Genomic DNA, 23213 nt, shown 5'->3' with positions numbered 1-23213 from the left:
AATTTTATATGGTATAAAATTATAAATACGTAATTTTCTATTTATAATTGTTTTAAATGGTATGAAATTATAAATACGTAATTTCCTATATATTATTCTTTTTATTATGGTATAAAAATTATTATTACAAATCCAATATTTGAACATTGAGACAATTAGCATACTAACTGAACGTCTAATCCGGTTTTGATAAGATTGATTTTGCCAAGTAACTATTGATTAAATTAGCATCAATTAATTAACTTTAGTTTGGCTCAACGACAAAATCAAGACCAAAAACAAGGGATTTATGTCCTCTCATTTTGAAATAAAACATGAGGGGGCAATACCAATGTTAAAATCTCACCAGTAAGACTTTTAAATTTCACTTCTTTTTTTAAGTAGAACTTAAACTTTAGTGATGAGATCACCAACAAAACACTAGTTTTAGTGTGTAAAACAAGAAAATCAATCCAAAGAATATGGGACAAAGGGAAGAGTTAGACTTTATTGAATTGTGTAATCACCAGCAAAAGAAAAAAAGAAGAGCTACTTTGATTAAATTGAAAGCCATATAGAAACCAGATACAGATAAAAATATGGTGTTGGCAAACCATAAAAGGTGTAATGAATTACAGCAATCATAAAACCAAAGATGCTTTTTCCAGCTAAATCTAAAGATGAACAAAACCTTGCCCAAATCAGTTTCATGAAGAAAAAAACACAAATGCTGTATCATGAACCACATCATACTATCAACACAGTATTCTAATAACATAACTGCACTATCAAGGCAAACCATTTAGCAAGAATGAAAGTAACAACCATTGCTATTATGCTTGGTTGTCGCCACCCCTACCACGTCCGCCAATTCTTCCCCTACCTCGGCCATATCCCCTGCCTCCACCCCTGCCTCTTTCATAACCCATACCTCCACCCCTGCCTCCTTCATAACCCATACCTCCACCTCTGCCTCCTTCATAACCCATACCTCCACCTCTTCCTCCTACATAACCCACTCCTCCACCTCTGCCTCCTACATAACCTCCACCTCTGCCTCCTTCATAACCTCCACCTCTGCCTCCTTCATAACCTCCGCCCCTGCCGCCTTCATAACCTCCGCCCCTGCCGCCTTCATAACCTCCGCCCCTGCCACCTTCATAACCTCCGCCCCTGCCGCCTTCATAACCTCCGCCCCTGCCGCCTTCATAACCTCCGCCTCTGCCGCCTTCATAACCTCCGCCCCTGCCGCCTTCATAACCTCCGCCCCTGCCGCCACCATAACCAGTACCTATTACAGAACAACATTTAAAGATCGGGTTTTTATCAGATTAACATGCATCTCCTTCATATATACATTAAGAGTTTCCTACATTTGATTGCCGAATGCATATACTAAGAGAAACAGGTTATAACTATGCAGCACTCATAACTTCCGTAACACCAGAGAAAAATGTAGAAATATACAAAGCTAATAGCAAAAAGCTTTTTTCTTAGAACTCCTTTTTAATTATAAAATTGAAATAATAAACAGAAAAAGAAAAGCGTACAATCAGGAAATCAGCCCTTGAAAGAGATAAAGAAAACCCCTACAACATTCAATAATATCTATCGTCACATAAAACCGGGGGAAAATGCAATAAACTAAACATACCACGATACCCCCAACCTCTGCCTCGACCTCCACCTCGGCCACGATTAGAATACCCACCATTATCTGTCAACAACCAAGCACAGCCAAAGTACTATTTATAAACTTTGCAAAAAGTAGGCATGATTACCAAAGTACTTAAGTTGAACTCCAGCTTTCAGAATCCATACCTTGATAATTTGCATATCCACCTTGGTAATAGTCATAACCACCTTGATAATTTCCATAACCACCTTGATAATTTCCATAACCACCCCTTCCCCAATTTCTTCCTCTTCCTCTCCCCCTACCTCGACCACGACCTCGGCCATACAAATCTATAAGAAGATGCACTAAAAGTTAGGATGTGTACATTCAACAACCTATTATTTTAATGAATAGTTAATATAGTTATAGCATGTAACCTTCATTTACAGCATTATAAGAATCTTGTGCTGGTTTTATAGGTTGCTGCTGATAATTAGAGTGTGGCTTTGGTTGTTCTACATTAGATGGAGTTTGATACCTAAATATGATATCATAGACATTTCAAATAAATCAAACAATCCAGAAAACGATTCAAAATATAACCTTCAAATTTTACCCCTAAATGCTATTATAACAAGCAAATACTTTAATTGAATAAAAAGAACGGAAATATGATCATGAAAGTAGTTAAGGAACTCACCCAGGGGAATTTTTGTCTAATTCTCCGGTTGATAAGGTGATTGAGATCATAGAGACATGTCGAGTCATTTCCACACTGCAGTAAATGTTGAGGTTCAACAACTTGGCCACCCAAATAGAAAAAGATGATAAAACACACAGAATGTCACAATTTCAAACAAAACTTACGGTACAAGACCCTCTTCAATGGGCTCCCACACATCTGTTATGCTAACCGAGCTGATGGCAGTATCTTGGTGCAAATGGGCAATCCTCTTCTGTTTAAGGAGATTGAAAGCAAATCACAAAATCAAAATGAATTCTGAGGTAAATGTATTTTCCAGATTTTGAATTCTCATTCTAAGTTTCTAACTTCTCACAACCTTGTTTTAGATTTATTGACCGGTGAATTTTTTATTGTTCTCTAACTACCAGAAAAATATGCTAGACTATCATTTGCAGAATTTTAAAGAACATATAAGGAGCAAGAGAAGAACATCTTGCAAAGAAATGACCTTCAGAATCTCTGAAATGGCAACTGTCTTGCTGATTGCTTGTCCCATAGCCTTTAAGACAATCTCTTTAGCCTGCTTTTCCTGGATGAAATACAGAATACAATTATAAGATGACATAGACCAGCAAATAGGTTCTTATGCATGTGCCACTTAACAGTATTTGAATGATTTTACGCATGTTTCAAATAAATAAGTTATATTAAGCCAAAGAAAGAAGCAACTTAAAAACCATTGGACAATAACTTCAAGCAATCGAGACGGTAGAGACAAAATGATATTAAATAATGAGAAACGCAAGTGATCTGAAACACTGCAGTCAAATTGAAATATACGATAAAACTAAAAATGTTGTTTTATGAAAGGTGGTTGATATATTATGTTAACAAAGTGGTATTTAATGTACTTTCAAAAACAATATGTAAAAATGCATATAATATGAAAGGAACAAAAAAATATATTAATTCATGTTAATGAGAATGATATCACATATTATACATGACGGTATTTAGAAACCTTAGATTAATCGCATGTTTCACAAAAGTCATAACATTTGCGTTCAAAAACCAAAATTATATAGTCAGAGTGTCATACGATTTGGAAAATTTTGGAAGAAAATATTAAAATTATAAAAACTTGGAGGACAGAATTGTAGTCAGAAGAAGAAGGATACAGTCTCAATCTGAAGAACAGTAGAAGAATGGAAAGAAAAAATATATTCCTCTTGAGCGTACTGAACTGCCCACTGAGAAAATGAAAGAAAAAAAAGCAAACTAAAATCATATTTTTCTTCATCAATCAGGTGACAGAATCTGCTGTATCCAATGCAAAAGTAAAAAACGTTTTGGTTCTTGTAAAATGTTCAATTCCCAGTATCTAAAACACACTTATCATTCTAATATGTTCCCGATTAACTTCTGATTAGATTTGATGCATTTGTTTGTTTAATGGCATTGCATGATTTGAATCAGAAATGCATGATTTTTATTACAATAGTCCAAATCTTAAGGCTAACTATTGTAAAGGTCAACAGAGGCCCAGCATAAAAGGTGGTTTAAATAAGAGATACCAACAAAACAAAAATGGGTAGAAATGAAATATAAAAGAAAAAAGTTGGAAGAAACCATCAAAAATATCTTATTAATATTTGATCTTTTGCAAATTAGGTTATAATAGAGATCAAGGGTGTTGTTTGATAATAAGCATACTAACCCCTCCAAGTGTTTGTTTAGTAGTTGTTGTCAATCCAAATTTTGTTACATAAAACATCCTGACCAACAAAAACCTACTTGTAGTCATATACTACACAGTACAAATGGAGAGGAGGTGAAAAGATACAAGGGTGCTGCAGACATCGAATTAAGTTTGCACTTTATATTCTAACAAATGTTTCAAATGGTATTTACTTCTCTAACTCTGTCTTATATAAATATCTCTCTCAAGTATCTGCTTTGTACAATGCTGCTGCTGGAACAATAATCAATTAGGAGCTTATTTTTTAGATCGGATTATTAGAACCAAAGTATTGACAAAAACATAAACTGACACTAGTATACTTCTTCAGACAATTATTTATTTCAATTTTTGCTGACTTCTACAAGATGGCTTCCTAATTTTTAACATCTCCAATTTCCTATTGCTCAAGAATATTCTAGGTATGTAGCTTCTTTCTTACTGCCACCAATATTTCAAAACCAGTCTCCTAAAACACGCCATTAGCTAGCACACTGCTTATACAGAAAGCTCTTAATACTGCTACATTTTTTTCAAATAACTAGTAAGAAAAAATGCCAATTACAAAATCCTAGTAATCATCCACAGCATTGCATTCAATATGATTTCCCTATTGCATTGTTTATCGGAAGAAAGCAATACCCACCCAACATAAATGAAACCAGTGTAGATTCCAAAAAGTTATCAGAACACACATATGCCGAACTTAAATAATCCAGAAACACCGACAAGCTTCAAAGAGATCCATTTCAACAACTAAGAAAACAGAGAACATCAGAAAATGGACCATCATTGGTTATTCATTATTATTCCCATTCAATCAAATCAACAAACAGTATACATACCGCTACCATGTTCTTAACAATATCAACAAAGAGCACTCCAACACACAAAAACAACTTCAATTAAGAACCAACAAACTCAGCATTTCATCAATCAACATTATTCCAAAAATGCCACACAATAAACCGACATAAACAGCGAAGACAGCCTCAATCGGCACAAAACAAACACAACCAAAAACGATAAAAACGATGCATCAATAGGTTACGCTATTCTATAACAATCAAATCAACGCATGCAACAAATCTAAGAAACGAAGATCAATTAAAGCGAATGGAGGACCTGAAGAAGTGAAGTGGCGTAAGTGATGTAGTTGCGAATGGCGCCTTGAGTGGTGATTCGGATCTCATTTTCGTTGATGGGAGACTCTGGCTTGGGTTTTTGGACCTTCTGGTACCTATCCATTGATAATCGAGAAGTGGAGAGAGAAAGAGGTAGAGAGAGAAGGGGGTGAATGAAACCCTAACCTTATAAACCCTAGAAAAGGAAGGGAAGAGAATAGAGATGGAAGGGTAAAGTGTTTCCTAAAACCTCAGCCTCGTTTGTTTTGTTTTGTTGTGGTTTTTTAAGCATTTATGTTAGCTATTCCTTCAAGTTTTGGGAGTTGTTTGGATTACGCAGAAGCAATTTCAAACGCGCGTTTGCACTTCCACGCACCGTTGCATAAGTCCCGTTTGAGCTTTTTTTTTCTCATTATTTTTGTCCCCCTCTAATTAATCTTATTGGAGATGTATACCGAAGATAATTGATTTTGAATGAATTGATTATGAAAATGTGATTTTAATTTAAAGTGATTTGGAGATAAATTAATTTATGTTTGTTGTATTCGTATAAAAGTGATTTGAAAATTAAATTTAAGTATAAAAATTATGTTTGAATTTAAAAGTTAGCAATTTTAGTTTCAAATGAAATCAAATATAAAGACGGTCAATTTTATTTTAGAAGAATTAAATATATTAAAATCGGTTCAAAATCAATTATATATCTTTAGAATTGTTTTTTACTCTTTCAAAATGAAACTCAAAAATACAATATGAGTATGTTTTACATCGGGGCAATATCGGTGCAAAGAGATGGTACTACTCAAAATTGTTTAGGATTTTAGCAGGTTTAAATCACATTCACTTACATGAGGTGTGTTAGACGATAGTATCGATCTAGAAGTGGGGGTTGAATAGATCAGTTTTGAAATTAAGTGCTTTTTAAAAATATTTTCAACGGTTGCGGAAGCACCTTAGATTGAACCAATGATCACTGGCGATCAACTTCTAGAGTTGTTGCAGATCCTATTCTATTCTCTCCCCTTGATTTGAGTTGAACCAAGTTCTTCAAGCACTTCGAACAAACCTCTGTTTACTGCTACCTTATTGGAAGAACGCCTCGTTCTCCAAAACTTCAGCTCGGCTGACTTTGAACGCAAGTTGCTTGAACCCTAAGCTTTCTTCACAATCCTCCGTTTACCGCTACTTGTTTGACCGAACCTTCCGTTCTTTAAACTTTTCACTCGGCTGAATCTACGAAGGAAAGGTTAGTGCAAAAAATCTCAATTCTTGGAGGACAAAACCTCAAGGGTTTTATTCAAGAAAAACCCACGCAAAGTCTCAACCCAAACTAAGATAATCCAATCTTATTTGGACGTTATCACAGTTGCAATGCATAATGCTCAACAAAGATTATTATGTGTGATTATTGAGAAATACAATGAAGAATGAAGATGATGATCACTTTGGTGTATATCTTTCACTTTTCTTGTTAGTATGTTGAAGAAGAGACATTTGAATATTTATATGATGTATGGACAAATAACTAACATAACAGAAAAATTTCACAAAATTACGCAACAGAAAATTAAGTGAAACATGCGACGAGTCAACTCAAACGGGGATGAGTCGACTCAAACAGAGTTTATTACATGGTTGAGTCGACCTGTTCGGACCCATGGCAATATGATTGGGAAATGAGTCGACGTAAAGAGTGCATGAGTCGACTCATTCAGGTTTTTCAGGAATGAGTCGACCTAAAGAGTGAAACAATCAGAAACATGGGAATGAAACAAGTCTCAATCCAACTTTCATGCACTGTCAACACTAGAGTCTGATTATGCCTCTAAAGGATATTCTGCCTATGAAGGAGATTATGTCATTGAAGGCGAGTCTGACTCCAAATGTGAGTCTACCTCTAAAGGTGACTTTGACTTTTTGAAGATGAGTCTGACTCTAAAGGTGAGTCTGACCCTGAAGGTGACTTTGACTCTGTAGGCGATCCAACCTCTGAAGGTGATCCATCCTTTGAAGTTGGCCCTACCTCTGATGGTGGGCCTGACTCTGAAGATAAACTTGCACAGTTCCATAGGTCACAAAGAACTAGACAGATACAAAGGAGACTTGCAAATTTCGAGTTGCTGCATGATACTGAGATTGACTCTAAAGGGGAAGCCATACAGTGTGCCATGATGGTATACTTTGAACTTGTCAGCATCAATGAGGCACTTAAGAAGAAGGTGTAGGTGAACACCATTAAATAAGAACTTGAGGCAATCGAAAGAAATAAGACATGGGAATTAACATTTCTACCTAAGAACAAGAAAGTCGTCAGTGTGAGATGGATTTTCAAGATAAAACTGAAGCCAAATGATTCATCTTCCAAGCATAAAGCAAGGCTATTAGCTATAGGATTCCTACAAAAGTCTGGCTTATATAAATTTGAAGTGTTTCACAAGTAGCTATACATGAAACCATAAGATTGGTCATTGCTATAGTTGCAAATAGGAATTTGCATCTGATACATTTAGACATGAAGCAAGCTTTTCTAAATGGTTTATTGCAAGAAGTTTATGTTTTACAACCTTCTGAATTTGTGATAGAAAATAAAGAAAGGATGGTGTATAAGTTGCATAAATCCTTGTACGGGCTAAAATAAGCTCCAAGGCTTGGAATATGAAAACTAATTCATTTTTCAAGAATTTAGGATTCAAAAAATGTGAAATGGAATATGGTGCGTAGGTGCATCATACTTATGATGGAAATGTGATTTTGGCGTGTTTGTATGTAGATGACATACTTCTGGCAGGGAGATGTACTTCTAAGATAAACAAGTTCAAAAAGGTGTTAGTGAATGCATTTGATACGACTGACCTTAGAAACATGGTATATTTTCTAGGGATAGAGATTCTACACTCTAATAAAGGAATCATTATGCACCAACTGAAGTATGGGCTTTAGTTGCTGAAGAGATTTTAGTTAATGAATTGTAAGTCAACAGTCACACCTGCTGAGACAAACCATAAGCTGAATTCTAATGCTGTTGACGATGATGTGGATGCTACAACCTTCAAACAGTTGGTTGATTCCCTGAGATGTCTGTGTAACACCAGACCTGACATATGGAATGCAGTTGGAATGGTAAGTAGGTTTATGAGTAAGCCAATATGGTCACATTACCAAGCTGCAGTCGGATATTAAGGTATGTGTCATACCCTCAATTTCACCCCTCCTTAAAATCATTTATCTGCATCATTTTATGACCATTTCATCTGGTCATAAGACTTCATTTCATGCATAAGTCAAATTAGTAGTCAATGAATATAGGCAAACTTGATTTGTATGGATTATTTTGACCAGTTCATACATTCATATCATGCATCATTAGAGGTTATTGACATGTTAGCTTTTAGGTCTTTGGTTTATTTGGTCATTTTTTGTTAGATACTTTTTGCCCTTAACTTCTTAAAAGTGTATTTTTATCAACCAATTTGAACTTTGTGTGATTCCTTACCATGATTCATACATTCCTCATATTCATGCATCCATACATATCCACAAAACAATGTTAAAACTCAAAGTTTATTTGGATTCAAGTGAAACATTTGCATTATTCTCATTACATTACGTTTGTTCCTTTAAAATTTCAATATTTGCAAACTCAAGTCATGAGTTAGTTTTAGAGGCCTATTATGGACTTTGAAGATTCTTTACTTTCTTTTTTCATACAAATTCCTCTTAGTCATGAACTTTCATTTAGCTTGGCATACAAGTCAAGTTAAAAATAAGGAAGATTAAGAAGAATGTTTGAGCAATCAAAGATACAAGTCCATTCATAATTTCTCTCATTCCATGAGATCACGATTCAAGTTTATAGTTACAATTGATATCTTGCATTTGTTTTAAAGTTGTGGCTACACTTTTGAACATGAACATAGATATGAAACTTAAGTTCTCAAATTTATTCCAAAATCAATTCAACTTTGAATTTATTTTTGTTTTACATTAGTATAATATTTTAAATACATTGCCACCATTATGTGCATTTCACATATACCCCAATGTGTTTCAAATACACCAATACAAAAAGGGCAAAATTTTAAGAAGTTTATATTATCCATCCATGTGAGCCATCACCTTGCTTCATAGATGCTTTCTACCAAGCAACTGAGTTCATTCAATCACCACAATGCAAAAGGAATATTTGACATACAAGTTAACCTACACAAACAAGTATGGCCATAAAATGTTAGCATGAGACAAGAAGAAAAACACTTACATTCCAATTCAATACAATACAACCCTAAGAATTACACCATGAACATAAAAAGGGAAATATAGTACAAGAGAGGAAAGAGCTAACAATGTCAAAATTGAATGAAGAAGAAGCAATCAAATTGAATTAAGGGCATTGAAAAAAACACGTTTTTAAGCATACCCCTCCCATTTTGTCCATCACTAATATAACACACATATCAGTATAATCATTGAACCCAACCCACACTCAAGTTAACATTAAAGGGTCAAAAATACTCTAATTGAGTTAAGTTTTGCAGTAAAGGTTATTTACTGCAGTAAAGAAAATTAACTAGAAAAAAATCAACCAAAAATAAGTGTTAATTTACCGCATTAAGTTTCAAATTCATTGCAAAACCAATTGGCAAATCTCAGCACATGATTTAACGGATCCCTCTCCCAATCACTAAAAATCCCACACTTTGTGGGATATTTTTTCATTTGATTTCTAATTATCACGTGCTTGAGAGGGTATTCCTCTCCATTTACACATACCCTAATACTCCTCACACTCTCTATAAATAAGACCACTCTATTGCTCATTGGTGATCCAAAAAAACTCAAAGAAATGATGCCAAAATTCTATCTCAAATTCACATAAAAGCTATCCCTAAAGGTTAATAGAGCTTCAAATTGAATCTCTAAATAACCTGAGCTCGCCCCCTGTCACAACAACAAACCAAATACAAAGAGGAAGGAATCGAGAGAGACTACAGAAAGAGAAAAATCAAGGAAGCTTACCTTCAGACGTTTATCACGCTCCATTTGGTAGTCGACCTTACTCCATTTTGTTTCTTCGTATTTTAGCTTACCTGCATTCCTTTCCCATTTTTTGTACTTGATGTAACGAAAACATAATGAGAAAATGGGGTATGGGAACTATTTGGGATGAGGGTTTCACTTTGTTTACTTTCATTTGCTTCATTGATTTTTATTGTGTTTGTTTCTGATGGTTGTGCGTTACTCCCTATGATTTCTATGGTTTACATTTGCTTGCTTTGTTGATACTTGTTATGTGTGCTTCTAATGGTTTGCTCGTCAGTTTCGTTTAAGTGATTCGTTCCTATCTGTTTGATTGGCATTTAATTCCTAGTATGAGTGATGTAACCAAAAGGGCTTGTTTCCATTATAGAATTTTGTGATATACGCAGGTTTTTCCCGTGTGTTTTATTTAGAGTGTTATTCACGGGGTTCAGGGTTACAGACTGAACAATTTTCAATTGAAAAGAAGGGAACAATGGTTTTTGGAGAGAAAGAAGAGATTTAGGGTTCACATCAGGTGAACTGTGCTTTTTGTCTTTAAAATCGGGTATGGGTGACTATATCCCATTCGGGGCCTACCATTTATTTTTTGTCACTTGTTTGGTTTTACTTGGGCTACACCCTGCTGTAGCGCTGCACCCCTCTGTCCCATTTCGCTTGTTCTTTTTTTTTATTATGTTATAAAAAAACAGGAAAGTATGAAATGATCCAATTTTTTATTTATAAAATTAGAAATTATATTGGGGGCTTAATAAAAGAAATATATAACTTTTAGTTTGTATTTTTCTCAATTCTTTTTTTCTTTATAAATATCCTTTTAGTTTATCTCAATTTATTTTCTCCTTTAAAAAAAAAAAACAAAATAAAAGAGTTTATTTTGTCTAAATGCATGAATTAGGGTTTATATCATCCAACTATATTTTAAAGTCCAATAAATCTCTTTAGGACTTAGTACTTAGAAATAGTTTGCCTCATGGTTGATTTACTTGCTTAATCTTTGATTAGAGTTGTGAATGCTTACATGCCTTGTGTGATACTTGTGAATTGTACGATGATATGCCATATTTGATTGTATGACACTATATAACTTACGTAATCGTGTATGAAGACCTTTGATTGTTAAACAAGACAAAACATGCCTAATAAAATCAATCTTTCAAATAAGAACAAATACTTGATAACATCAAGTTAGTTTTCAAAATCTCACCATTCTCAAATTTATTCCAAACCTTTTTTTTCAAATAATTTCTTTTTCCTTTCCGCAAACGCAAATCAAAACTCAATCAACATCGAGCTATTTTCCAATTTAAAAAGCAAAATACTTAATCATAATTGAACACCATTTCAAAGGGTGAAAGGGAGATGATCTAGAGCCTTCGATTCCTCTCCTCAATTGATTAGATACGAGTTACCTTACTCAACCATTCGAGCAATTGTCATCCATTAAAACTTCTAAACCGATTCACCTCAAACATTTTCCTTAATAGGATTTAAGTAAAATCGCTTTCGTAATAACTTGGACGAAAAAAAAGGTGGTCTAGATCATTTTATTCCCTTCCCCGAGTACTTAGATACGAGTTTCCTTACTCGACCATTCAAGTATTCGTTGTCCATCCAAAATACTTTAACAATACAAATTATTTTGCAAATTAAGGATGAAAAGAGAGATGGTCTAGAGCCTTATATTTCTCTTATTGATTATTTGGATATGAGTTGACTTACTCGACCATTCGAGCAATCGTCATCCAACAAAACACTCAACAAACCTCTTCTTAATTGAAGGATATTTCGTCTCGAGACGTTGCAAAACAATGTTCCGTCCATACATATGTGTGAGTGAGATAAGTGATATTTTTCCCGCAAATGCTAATATTTAGAAATCCATTGAATGTGACACAAACGTCCATTCCTCTAATCTATTATGGGTAAACAATATTTTCCGTCATTGGTGGTAAAGTATCTTTCACTAAAATTGACCAACAAACAAATACTTTTTATCCAAAGTACAAAGCTTTAATTCCTTATTGTACCCGAGGATATGTAGGAGCAAGACTCGTAATCTCGTCAAGCACCCTGTCGTACCTCGAAAAAATGAGAACACGACCTAGAGAAGCGCAATCGTACGCTCGCAATGCTAGACTGAACAGAGTCGCCACCGAACTTTATTTATTCCTAAAAGGAAAGGGGAAATGTTGATAAAACCCAAGAAAGAATGACAATGATTATGATTGTCGCAACCAAATCAAGGTTCGGAAGTCGAATACGCAAGGGGAAGGTATTAGCACCCCTCACATCCGTTGTACTCAACGGGAACCATTAGGTTAATTATGCGCGTTAGTGTTAGTTTGAAATGTTAGGCTTCTCGAGTTATTATGAGGGAAAGAATAATAGGATCAAAAGAAAAGAGAAGATGTTTTTGGATTTTGAAACGAAGGAGACTAAACATAATTTTTTTATTAATGGGTCTGACAAGATTTAATAATCCTGCTTCTACGTATCTCCGGGTGCAATAGAGAACTCAAGGCTTACGTAGTTCTGGGTAAAAAAATATTTGTTTGTTGGTCGATTTTACCGAAAGCTATATTGTATTAATCGACGAAAAACATTGTTTTACCCAAAATAGATGAGGAGCAGATGTATACCACACATCGAATGGATTTACAAATTACCATTGCTTTACATCCCTTAATACAAGATTTCTTTTGTTTATGAAAAGGTTTTCCTGATCAATCGCACGACAGCAAAAAAAAGAGTTTGATTGGTTGAATGTATTTTTGGGCTTGAAAGACGAGTATTTATGACTTGTAAGCTCTTACAACTTGGGTCTAATACTCGAGACTACATCTGGACCTTTCACCCAGGTAATCTTTTTCTTCCAATTTTTATTTATGAAAATGATTTGAATATTTACAAGTGTTTTTAGAGGGAAGACAAATACTAAGGGCTTACAAGCTCTTACAACTTAGGCCTAACATTCGGGATTACGAATGAATATTCCATCCAGGGTAATCTTTTTCTTCAGATTTTATTGAGAAAAAAGATTTGAATATTAGAGTGTTTTGAAGAGAAGACGAATACTTATGGCTTGCAAGCTCTTACAACTTAGGCATAATATTCGGGATTATGATTGGATATTCCATCCAGGGTAATCTTTTTCTTCAAATTTTATTGAGAAAAAGCGTTTGAATATTTACAATTTTTTTTGAAAGGAAGACGAATATTTTTGTCTTACAAACTCTTACAACTTGGGCCTAACATTCGGGACTACGACTGGACCTTTCACCAAGGTAATATTTTTCTTCCAATTTTAATTAAGAAAATGGTTTGAAATGTTTGAGGGTAATTGAAATGCATACAAGTAAATGCGAGCACGTAAAAAGAAAAGAGCTCATTGTAAGAAGACCCAAGAGTAAGTCACGAGACTGAATGCCAACCGAAATCGAGAGCAAACTGAATTTAGCTCCAAACTAACTTAGAGTGGATTCATATAAGAACCACTTTATAAGAAGTTGAGTCAACTGAATCTATGCATCCAAACAATTTTCGAAAGTTAAATTAAATTTTAACTCCGAGATTGCAATTCAATGAAATCGAGGCAACAACCAAAATATTATTATAGCAGTGTTAAAATTTTTTACATCAACTCAAAGTAATATATATATATACACACACACGCACTATCCACCCAAAATTCCATTTCTACACTATCGAAATAGAGCTAAAAATAAAATAAAATAAAACAATATTAACACACTCTCTCTCTATCTATCTCCCTATCTATCTATCTATCTATCTATCTATCTATCTATCTATCTATCTATCTATCTATATATATAAAACCCTGACAAATATATAAATCTAGAATTAACAGTAATATATATATATATATATATATATATATATATATATATATAATCGAAAAAGAAGAAGAAAAAAAATTATAACAAAATAAAGTATGAACAAAGAGAATATTATTGTTACCGGCGGAAAAATGCAATGTTTGAGAATCTTGAAATCATTGTTTTTTTCTCAGTGCATCTCTATCAAAATGGAGATTGAATTATTAAATGGATGTGGTGTTTTTAATGGTATGTTTTATGTGTTATTGCTAAAGATGAGGTGGTATGTATGAATGAATAAAGTTCATAAAAAAGTGTTGTTGTCTTACTTAATGTGTATGAAAATAGAGAGAGCGTCTTGATGTAGGTTCAAATAAGAATCTTTGTTATCAGTTTGAAACAAAATGGCAGCCATTTTCTCTTCATTGGTGTGAGTTTTTTTATGTTGAATTGAGAGAAAAAAATTGAAGGTAAGTGGGCGGCGGATTTCACTAAAAATGGTGTTCGTTTTTTCTCTTTGTCAGCATACATATACTAGGGTTTGTAAAAAAAGCAAATTTCCCAAAATACCCTTAATAGTTATTTTAGAGACAATAAATTGAAATCACTTAAAACAAATAAAATAAAAAATAAAAATTCAAATAATCAAAATAAAATAAAAGGATTACATATTAAATTTTATTTATTTATTTATTTCAAACAATTTGACACATAAATAAAAAAAATAAAAAGACTCAAAATAAAATAAAGTCGGACACAAAAGTGCTTGAAAAATTAAATTGAATGCACTGAAATGATCAACATGATATATATTTCTCGAAAACATACAATGTTTGAGTCGATTTTGAAATAAATTTTGACCGGTTAAAAGACTTAGACTGACCAAAATGTGATCGAAAAATTAGTCAAAAAATAAATCGAGCACACCAGGTTAGACTATGTGAAACATAGATTAATAAAAGTGATGTCTGCAAGCTTGATTTTGAAATTTTTTCGCCCGCTGTTTTGACGTACATTTGAGGATCAGTTCGACCGGTCTGTCTGTAAATTCGAAAATTTATTCTGGTTGATATTTCAGGCATTATGCGGTATGGAATGCATCTTATGCTATGCACAGGTGCAACAACTATAATGAATGTATTGGATCGAGATTCAGGGTCAAAATCGAGGTGTGACACACCCTAATAAAAACCTTTTTGCGACCCCTTTCCTTTAAAACTTTTATCACTGGAAGAAAACAATTGACATGCACTAACATTCTCATTGCAAATCTAAACTAAAAGGTTTTCGTTGAGTACAACGGACGTGAGGGGTGTTAATACCTTCCCATTGTGTAACCAACTCTCGAACCCAAATTTGGTTGTGACAGTCATTTTATTTATTTAAAGGTTTTATAGATATTTCTCCTTCACTTCATTGGAATAAATAAAGTTCGGTGGCAACTCTGTTAGAACACATTTTTCTTGAGTGTGCATTACGCTTTGCAAATGATCGTATTTTTCAAGATACGATAAATGACGACTCTACTGGGGACTTTGCTCCGAGCAAGAGAGAGTCAATCCTAATTTAGTTCAATTTGCGATGAATGTTAGCTTTGACTTTTTCATTTTCTTCTATCTTCTTCATCTCATTGAATTGTTGCTACTTGATATCAAATGTGGCCCTTTAATACTATTGGGGATCTCTGATTATTGGCACTTTGTGAGATAGGCTCTCTACCCGAGTCTGAGGAAAACCATTGAATTAAGATGGTGGTTGTGTAGTATTGGTCCGCAAGGTATCTTCCTCATTAGGGACGATACGAAGACCCCGTCTAGAGTATATTCTCTTGGAGATATTATTGTCTGACGAGCCTTCGTCACAACAATAATACTTTGAAGTTGGATCGATGACTCTAGGGACCTTTTAGAACGTTGGATTCAATGGTTGTGTAGTATTGACCTGCAAGATATCTTCCTTGTTAGGGATGATACGAAGACCTCACATAGAAGAGATCATCTTAAGGGTATTATTGCCTGACGAGCCTTCATCATGGTAGTAATATTCTCAAGAAGGATCAATGAATTTAGGAACCTACCAAACGTAGAGCCTACCTAGGGGGTTCCTATAATCAGAGATGCCAGTTACTTAGCCATTATTCTGACCAACCTACGAACTTGATTATGCATGTGTTCCTGAAACCATGAATATGCATTGCATTATCATGAATATAACATTTGCATTTTGTTTCCAGGGAATCTGAGAACTACAATTACAAGCATTCAAAAAGTATGGTTCAAACAAACAAAACACTTACTTTTACAAATCCAAAGATTCTCAGTTGGATAGTCTGCATGAGTTGGTTTCCCAGCTCCACCAGGTCTACAAAATCAACTTTGGGAAGGATTATAGAAATTTGCTCAGTCTCTTAAGTCAAAAAGTGGACCCCTTGACACTTATGACTTTGACCCAATTTTATGATCACCAATGAGATGTCTCACATTCCAGGATTTTCAACTAGCACTAATGTTGGAAGAGTTTGAACATCTTTTTAGAATCCCTATGAAGAACAAACTGCCATTTAGAGGTGTGGAAGAGTCTCTCAGACTAGTGCGGGGACAAAGTAGACAGAAGAAGCCCTACAAGATACAAGTTTATGTATCTAGGAGCTCCCATTTCATTGTGCTCTAAGAAGCAATCAATGGTTGCGTTGTCAACTTGTGAAGTAGAATACATAATTGGTGCTTTATCAGTGTGTAAGGTTGTTTGACTTATGAATTTGCTGCAGGAGCTGAAGTTCAAGGTGAGCAAACCAGACAGGTTGATGATAGACAACAAATCAACCATAAGTCTTGCCAAGAATCCAATGTTGCATGGAAGAAGCAACCACATTGATACCAAGTATAATTTTCTGCGCAATCAAAGTCAGAATGGGGTGCTTGAGGTTGTTCACGTCAACACTCAGAAGCAACTTGCAGATGTGCTGACCAATGCAATCAAAATTGAACACTTCATCAATTTGAAGGATAAAATTGGCGGTGTTGATTTTTAATCTTGAATATGAATTAAAAGATGATGTTAAAAGTAATTCAAATTCAAGTTGTTAATTTGAGTTTCATTTGCATTTGAGTTTCATTTGGATTAACGTATATAAATTCAAAATTAATTACAAATTGTAATAAGATTAAATTTTAGATAAACTGGATTTGTTAAAAAAAATAGTTAGTCTCCCTCCCTCCCTCCCTCTCTCTTTCTCTCAATTCTAAAATTTATTCTTATTCTCGTACAACAAAAAACAATTGAGTTTTGTTGTTAAATCCAACATTAAAATCATATAATAGATCAAACTCATAAAAAGAATTTGAAAGTCATGCAAAAGATCATTGTATACTCCCTTTCAAACATACAATGAGAGTCTGAAAGTCGTATAAGATCAAACTCATAAGAGAGTCTAGTTTAAAAGTCATGTAAAATATCAATGTATACCTCAGAAGATTTTTTTTAACTAGGCGCTGGGTGTTTGCCATTTTATTCAGGTTGATCGTGAGAAAAAAAATCATTCAAATTTAAAAGTAAAATTATTCGTGGTTCAATTCATCTCTGAATAATTAGTTTAAAAAATTCATTCAATTCAATTCATTTTCGTACAATTTAATTTAAGTTAACTTTTAAATATTTAAATATTTAAATTATAAATTTTATAATAATATTATAAAATAATAGATTTGAAGTTATCTCTAACCTATAATATATTAAAAATTAAAATTATAAAAATAGAAAATTTTCAATTATATTTGAAACAAGTGAATTATTAAAAATAAGATAAAATAAATTAATAAATAATATTAAACTCATTTAAATATTAAAAATAATAAATTGGCATAATATATTATATTAAAAAAATAGATATTAAAATATATAGATATTTTGAAAATTAAATACAAAATCCGATACAGTACCAACAATTTTTATAAATGAGAATTCAAACAATTTGTGATTTTTATTTAAATTGGTTTGAATTTGAATCCTCTAGAAGCTAACATTGAGACAATCACCATCAAACTGTAATTTAAAACACTCAACTTCTAACACGTGTGACCAGTTCAAGGGCTAACTGGTCCATTGACATTGACATTAAATTGAATAATCCACATCAATAATGTGGTTCACTATATTTACATATGAAATTATTAAATACCACAGAATTGCCAATATCAAAATGGAAAAAAAGGAAGAGAAAGTCAAGGATTTATCCATGCTTTATGATAGCTAAACAAGTACATAGAAAATTTTATAGTTATGAAATTATTGCATTTATTACGGCTGCTCTTATCTTATGTGAATAATGCACATGCCTTAGGTGCAGTTGTGCAGCAGCACCTATAAATCATTCTTCTTTTAGCAATGAGTATTTCCTTTTCTTGCTGTTGAATCACAACATACCTGTGTAGGTTAGATAATTGAATATTGTAAAATGTAAGGATTGTATGGTAAAAAAATTGTAGACAAAATATTTGAATATCAAATATGATGAATAAGAAGTTTTCCATTGAATAAAAATGAAATGATTGGTATATCAATATCGTCGTTAAAGTTTTGGATGAATATGTGGTGTGCAATCCTCTCGATGATTGCTGTCAGGATATCATCAATGAATTAGGCTCCCATGGTGATTCAATAGCGGAATCAAAGCCGAAGCTTGAGCTAACCGCCAACACGGTGGTCAGAAAGCATGTTTTGTTAATGTGTGAGAAGACTCATAAGCCTAATGTATTAAAGTATTGAGTAAAATGTGGGGTGCAAAACATGAAAATCTCCAATGTGTTTTATACTTTTCCCTTCCCTCCATTAGTTCAATTAAAAGAACCTTTGGTTTGAGCATAAAGAAAGTTGCAAATGCACTTTCAATTCAACTATTTAATATACATAGAATGCTAAGTATGAAGTATAGCTTAGTTGTTAGTTGCTACAAGAGCTTCCATCTAACCATATAACTACTATGCTAACAAACTAATTTGATAAAGGGTCAATAAACTAAACAAATTTAGTAAGTAAGGTTAACCAACCTATACATATATACACAATCACATTCAAAACATAATGTAATTACGTAACTACTGATCTATGTTATATAGATTCGACAAAGTTCTACGTTGGCAATTTATTTCATATGATCAAAGTATACTACATACACATTCAAAAACAGAACATAATTGTGATAGCAATTTATTTCATATGATCAAAGTATACTACATACACAATCACATTCAAAAACAGATTAGAACCAAAATTCAGGGTTGAGGGATACCTCGGGGAGATGCGGCGAGCTTAATGAAGTCCATGGTGTTGACCTTCACCCAGAATGCTATGCAATGAAACATTTGAACAAAAGCTAACAACTTTGTGAAACCTATTCATCAACGATGGCAATTGAGGCACCCTCCTCCAATAACACTCACTATTCTCACCACCACGACCACGACCGCTGCGAATCTCGCAAACACAAGCCGGGTACATCCTATGATAATCCTCATTGAAAACATATATAAGATCACCCAACCCAACACACTTCAAGCTAGCAAATCTTTCATCCTCGTCCCCATCAAACAAACTACAAAGCAAATCATGAGGCATAACAGAAATCTCACAAATCTCCATACTCGTCTCATCAACCTCCCACAAAGTGAAGCTAGACCCACTTGGAGAATTACAAACCCCAGCCAAAACAAGACTTTCCCTACAAGAAATCAAGAAGGAAAACACAACCCCAGAAGGCCTAACAACCCTAACATCACTCCAAACACGAAGTTGCAAATCAAAGGAAGAAACAAAACATGAATAAATCCCGAAAACATAGAATTTCCCTTTGAACAAAGCTGAGGAAAGTGAAGAGGAAGAGTTTCCAGATCTGAAATCCGCAGGAAGAGGAGGAGCTAAATCCCAAGAACCCAAAAGAGGGTCATAGATTTCAACATCCAAACGATCCTCTATATCAACAAGATTACCAATGAACCTAACGCCACCAACAACAATAAACTTAACAAAAGACCCATCCTTGAAAACACCCAAAAGAGGGTTAATTCGAGGGAAATGAAGAGGTGGAGTAGAAAACCAAACAAGAGGATGAAGAATAGGAGTATAAACAAAATTTGGAGCAGTGATGAAGAAGAAAGACGAAGTACCAATGAAGGAAGTGTTGTTGGGGTAATGAAGAGGCTGTTGAGGTGTTGGAAGAAGGAACCAAGAGTTAGAAGAAGGGTCAAAGGCAAAAGATTGATTGTTCTTGGAAGAGATGTTGTGGATACCATGGAGGAAAAACCAAGGTTTGTGTTGATGTTTGTGGAGTGAAGACAAGGAAGATGATGAGATTATTGTGTGCCATAGTTTGCAAACAGTTGAAGCTTGGATCAAAGATGCGATTGGGAGATGAGATAGGATAGATTCTATGAGGTCTAAGCTCAGATTTGTGATTTCTGTCATCACATGAATTTCTCAAAATGGATATTGGAGTGTTGTGGAGAGGAGAGTAGATAGATGGTGTAACAGAAGATAGCATAGAAGAAGAACACGACACTTAGAATTGGGAGCTGAGGAAAACTTTCCTCACACGTAGATTGTTGGTTGGATAGAGGTGAATTATGTGTGTCGGTTGTTTATCTTTTTTTATGCAAAATGTGGTTGAATTAGGAGTGGGTTTAGAAAAGTTTGGAAATTTGGGTTAAATCAATTATTGGGTGGCGTCTAAAGTGAAGTAACTCATTTTGAAGTGGTTTATGGTCAAGTTAACAATATTGTATGTTGTAATGTATTTGAAGTTGTTTATACCAAGTTAATTCTTAGTTAAAAACGGTAAGTAGTTGAATTTAGAATCAAACTAAATTCCTCTCATCAACTACCTAACTAAACATGCCTAAGATATCTCTAATATATCCTTTTTAACAAAATTATGACTTTTTCGTAATTTACTAATTAACATTAAGAAGATGAAGATTAAAAAGAAGAGGATAAAGTGGGTTGTGGCTTGGGTGGCGTTTACAAGGAGAATGTGGTTGCCAGTGGGGGCAACAAAGGATTGTAGTTGCACACCATGAGTAGAGATATGAAATTTGGATATATTTAGTTTTTTATTTTGGTTTTTTTATTCAAATATTTTTTTAAATACATGTCCGTGTGACTCGTTATTGACCATTTGATTTATCAAATGGACAAAACTGATCCAAAGATATGGTGACTTTCTTCTTAGAAAGTCACACAATCCTTATCCTTTCAACTTGTTACTTTTGTTTTTCATCTCTCCTTTTTCATACCAGACTCCTCCCTCCTCTCTTGTCTCATAGTTCAAGTTTGAAGAAGAAACTCATTTCCTCTCACCAGTTCAAAGATCTGCCTATTTCTTCTAAGGTAAGATATTGTTTGAACCTCATTTTTCTCTCACCGCCTTCATTACATATTTCACATCTTGAACCATTTAACTTCCTTCTCTATTTCTTCTTTATTTATTGTGAAATTCATTCCCCATTTATATACTATGTTTCATGGCTTTGCTCATCTCCATCTTCTGCATTTTTTCGTTAGATAGAGTTCGTCATTCTAGTTTTTCATACTACTTTTTATTGACCATTTTATCGAATGTTCATCTTCCTCTCAAATGTTTTTTTCACAAAACCTTGAAAGCAATGTTTTGTTTCAGTTTTCTCACGTGTTTCGAAAAGTATTTCTTTGTTTCTGAGCTTTATACTCTTTCAAATGGATACCTTATTTTTTTGTGTTATATGGACATAAAATGAATTTCTGTTAAAATGTTGTGCTTTATATTGTTTCGAATGGACTATTGTTTGAATTTTTTGAGTGTTTTACTCTTAAGTGTTTGACAAGGATTTTGTTTTTTCTGTGCTTTTTTTTACTCTTCAAAATCAATTTTTCTTTGTGTTATTTATATTGTTTCAGACTTTTACAGCATGACATATCCATGTTTCATCATTTCTCTATATTGATTGTTTCATTACTTGTGCAATATTTCAGTTCAGGGAAAATCATGCGAAGACCATTAATTATCTAATTATGATCAGTGACTTAAAGCCTAATCAAAATGTATGGAAAATAGCTATTTGTGTGGCGGATCTATGGATCATAAAAGAACTCAATGGACAACAACATGTTGAATCTATTATACAAGATACAAAGGTTTTGTTATCGTACTTCCTATGTTGTCTATTTTTTAAATAAGTTTTCAAAGTAATTATAACTATTTCTTATATGTATACAGTGACCAAATCCATATAGTTACGTGGAACCAAAACTTGATGTCTAAAAGCAGACCTTACAAGAACATCATACCTATATGGTTTATAATGGGGATCCTTTGATAAATGACCTACCACTGAAGGTCTATGACAACAAGTTAAAACTGATTTTTAATGGTGGAACCATTATCACGACCATAAACACCCCATATATTCCACATCATAATTTTAACCTCAAGCCCTTTGGAGATTTCTAACTTGGAGATTTCCAAGTTGATCGCTTATACGGTAATTTCTCTAAACCTTCTTTTTCCCAAATGTCGTTAGTGTTCTCCACCAAGTTGTGAAGACCCAAGTTACAGGAGTTAGAAAAAAGGCTTGAGTCAACCTTACATTTTTCGATGAATGGTTTATATCACTTCATTTCCACTTCTTGAGGTTCTATTTTTATTACTTTAACAACTTTTAACATGTTAATGCTTCATGTTTTTTTTAATTAGTGGATTTGAACTTGATCTTACACTTTAGGAGTCCTACGCCAACCAATTTATGGCGTACACACCTGTCATAGGATCAAATGGACCACCGGTTGTCATACTGACTCATACTTTGTGTCGTTAAAGTTCATGTAAATTTCTTTATTACACATACTACTCACATCATGTTATGGTGATTTTATTACTTCATTGACATCTTCTATCTAGGTTGTTTCTGTTAGAACAAGATTTGGTATCTAATTTCCTTAATTATAAACCCAAACATTGATTAATGTTTTTGCTAACAACTACTTCGAAAAAGAGTTTGTTAAGTGTTTTGCAGGGTTATTTCTCAAGAATCAGAATGGTTCTGAATATGTTATTTATGATAAGAAAGTTTTTCTTCTAGAGTAATCTAACTTGAAAAGTCAAAGTTCAAATAAGAAAACCTGTTCCTTTAAAAGATTCTGAAGTGAAGCCTATCAGAATGATGAT

At 33.7% G+C, this 23213-nt stretch overlaps 2 protein-coding genes across 9 annotated transcripts; both read right to left on the bottom strand.

The window, feature by feature from the left end:
• Positions 1–514: 514 nt before the first annotated feature.
• On the bottom strand, positions 515–5500 carry LOC127127693 (glycine-rich protein DOT1). Of its 7 annotated transcripts, XM_051056944.1 has the most exons (10): positions 5146–5494; positions 2791–2871; positions 2465–2553; positions 2298–2372; positions 2035–2135; positions 1801–1947; positions 1634–1696; positions 1217–1270; positions 1097–1120; positions 515–1048 (listed from the first exon to the last, which is right to left on the bottom strand). In XM_051056944.1, exons 1-10 carry the CDS (start codon positions 5266–5268, stop codon positions 813–815), a joined length of 993 nt encoding a protein of 330 aa, XP_050912901.1. In that variant the 5' UTR covers positions 5269–5494; the 3' UTR covers positions 515–812. The 7 variants fall into 7 exon arrangements, with proteins under 7 accessions (XP_050912901.1, XP_050912895.1, XP_050912896.1 ...); XM_051056938.1 differs by having other exon boundaries at positions 515–1120; positions 1169–1270; positions 5146–5500; XM_051056939.1 differs by lacking the exon at positions 1097–1120 and having other exon boundaries at positions 1121–1270; positions 5146–5498.
• A 12541-nt stretch (positions 5501–18041) lies between these two features.
• Positions 18042–20732, bottom strand: LOC127127692 (F-box/kelch-repeat protein At3g24760). 2 transcript variants are annotated; one of them, XM_051056936.1, is made up of 2 exons: positions 19308–20732; positions 18042–18442 (listed from the first exon to the last, which is right to left on the bottom strand). In XM_051056936.1, the coding sequence occupies exon 1, from the start codon at positions 20477–20479 to the stop codon at positions 19328–19330; it is 1152 nt and encodes a 383-aa protein (XP_050912893.1). In that variant the 5' UTR covers positions 20480–20732; the 3' UTR covers positions 18042–18442; positions 19308–19327. The 2 variants fall into 2 exon arrangements, with proteins under 2 accessions (XP_050912893.1, XP_050912894.1); XM_051056937.1 differs by having other exon boundaries at positions 18042–18423.
• Positions 20733–23213: the final 2481 nt, after the last annotated feature.

This window comes from Lathyrus oleraceus, chromosome 3, assembly GCF_024323335.1.
Source record: "Lathyrus oleraceus cultivar Zhongwan6 chromosome 3, CAAS_Psat_ZW6_1.0, whole genome shotgun sequence".
NCBI lineage: Eukaryota > Viridiplantae > Streptophyta > Magnoliopsida > Fabales > Fabaceae > Lathyrus > Lathyrus oleraceus.
This window is presented reverse-complemented; position numbering and strand designations above follow the sequence as displayed.

Bases quoted from the DNA above. Each gene is read 5' to 3' on its own strand.
- LOC127127692 (XM_051056936.1), bottom strand. From the start codon at position 20,479: ATGACAGAAATCACAAATCTGAGCTTAGACCTCATAGAATCTATCCTA.
- LOC127127693 (XM_051056938.1), bottom strand. From the start codon at position 5,268: ATGGATAGGTACCAGAAGGTCCAAAAACCCAAGCCAGAGTCTCCCATC. The intron at 2,373-2,464 runs GTAAGTTTTGTT...CATTTACTGCAG, and splicing joins ATTGAAGAGGGTCTTGTACC to TGTGGAAATGACTCGACATG. The intron at 1,697-1,800 runs GTATGGATTCTG...GGTTGTTGACAG, and splicing joins TGGATATGCAAATTATCAAG to ATAATGGTGGGTATTCTAAT.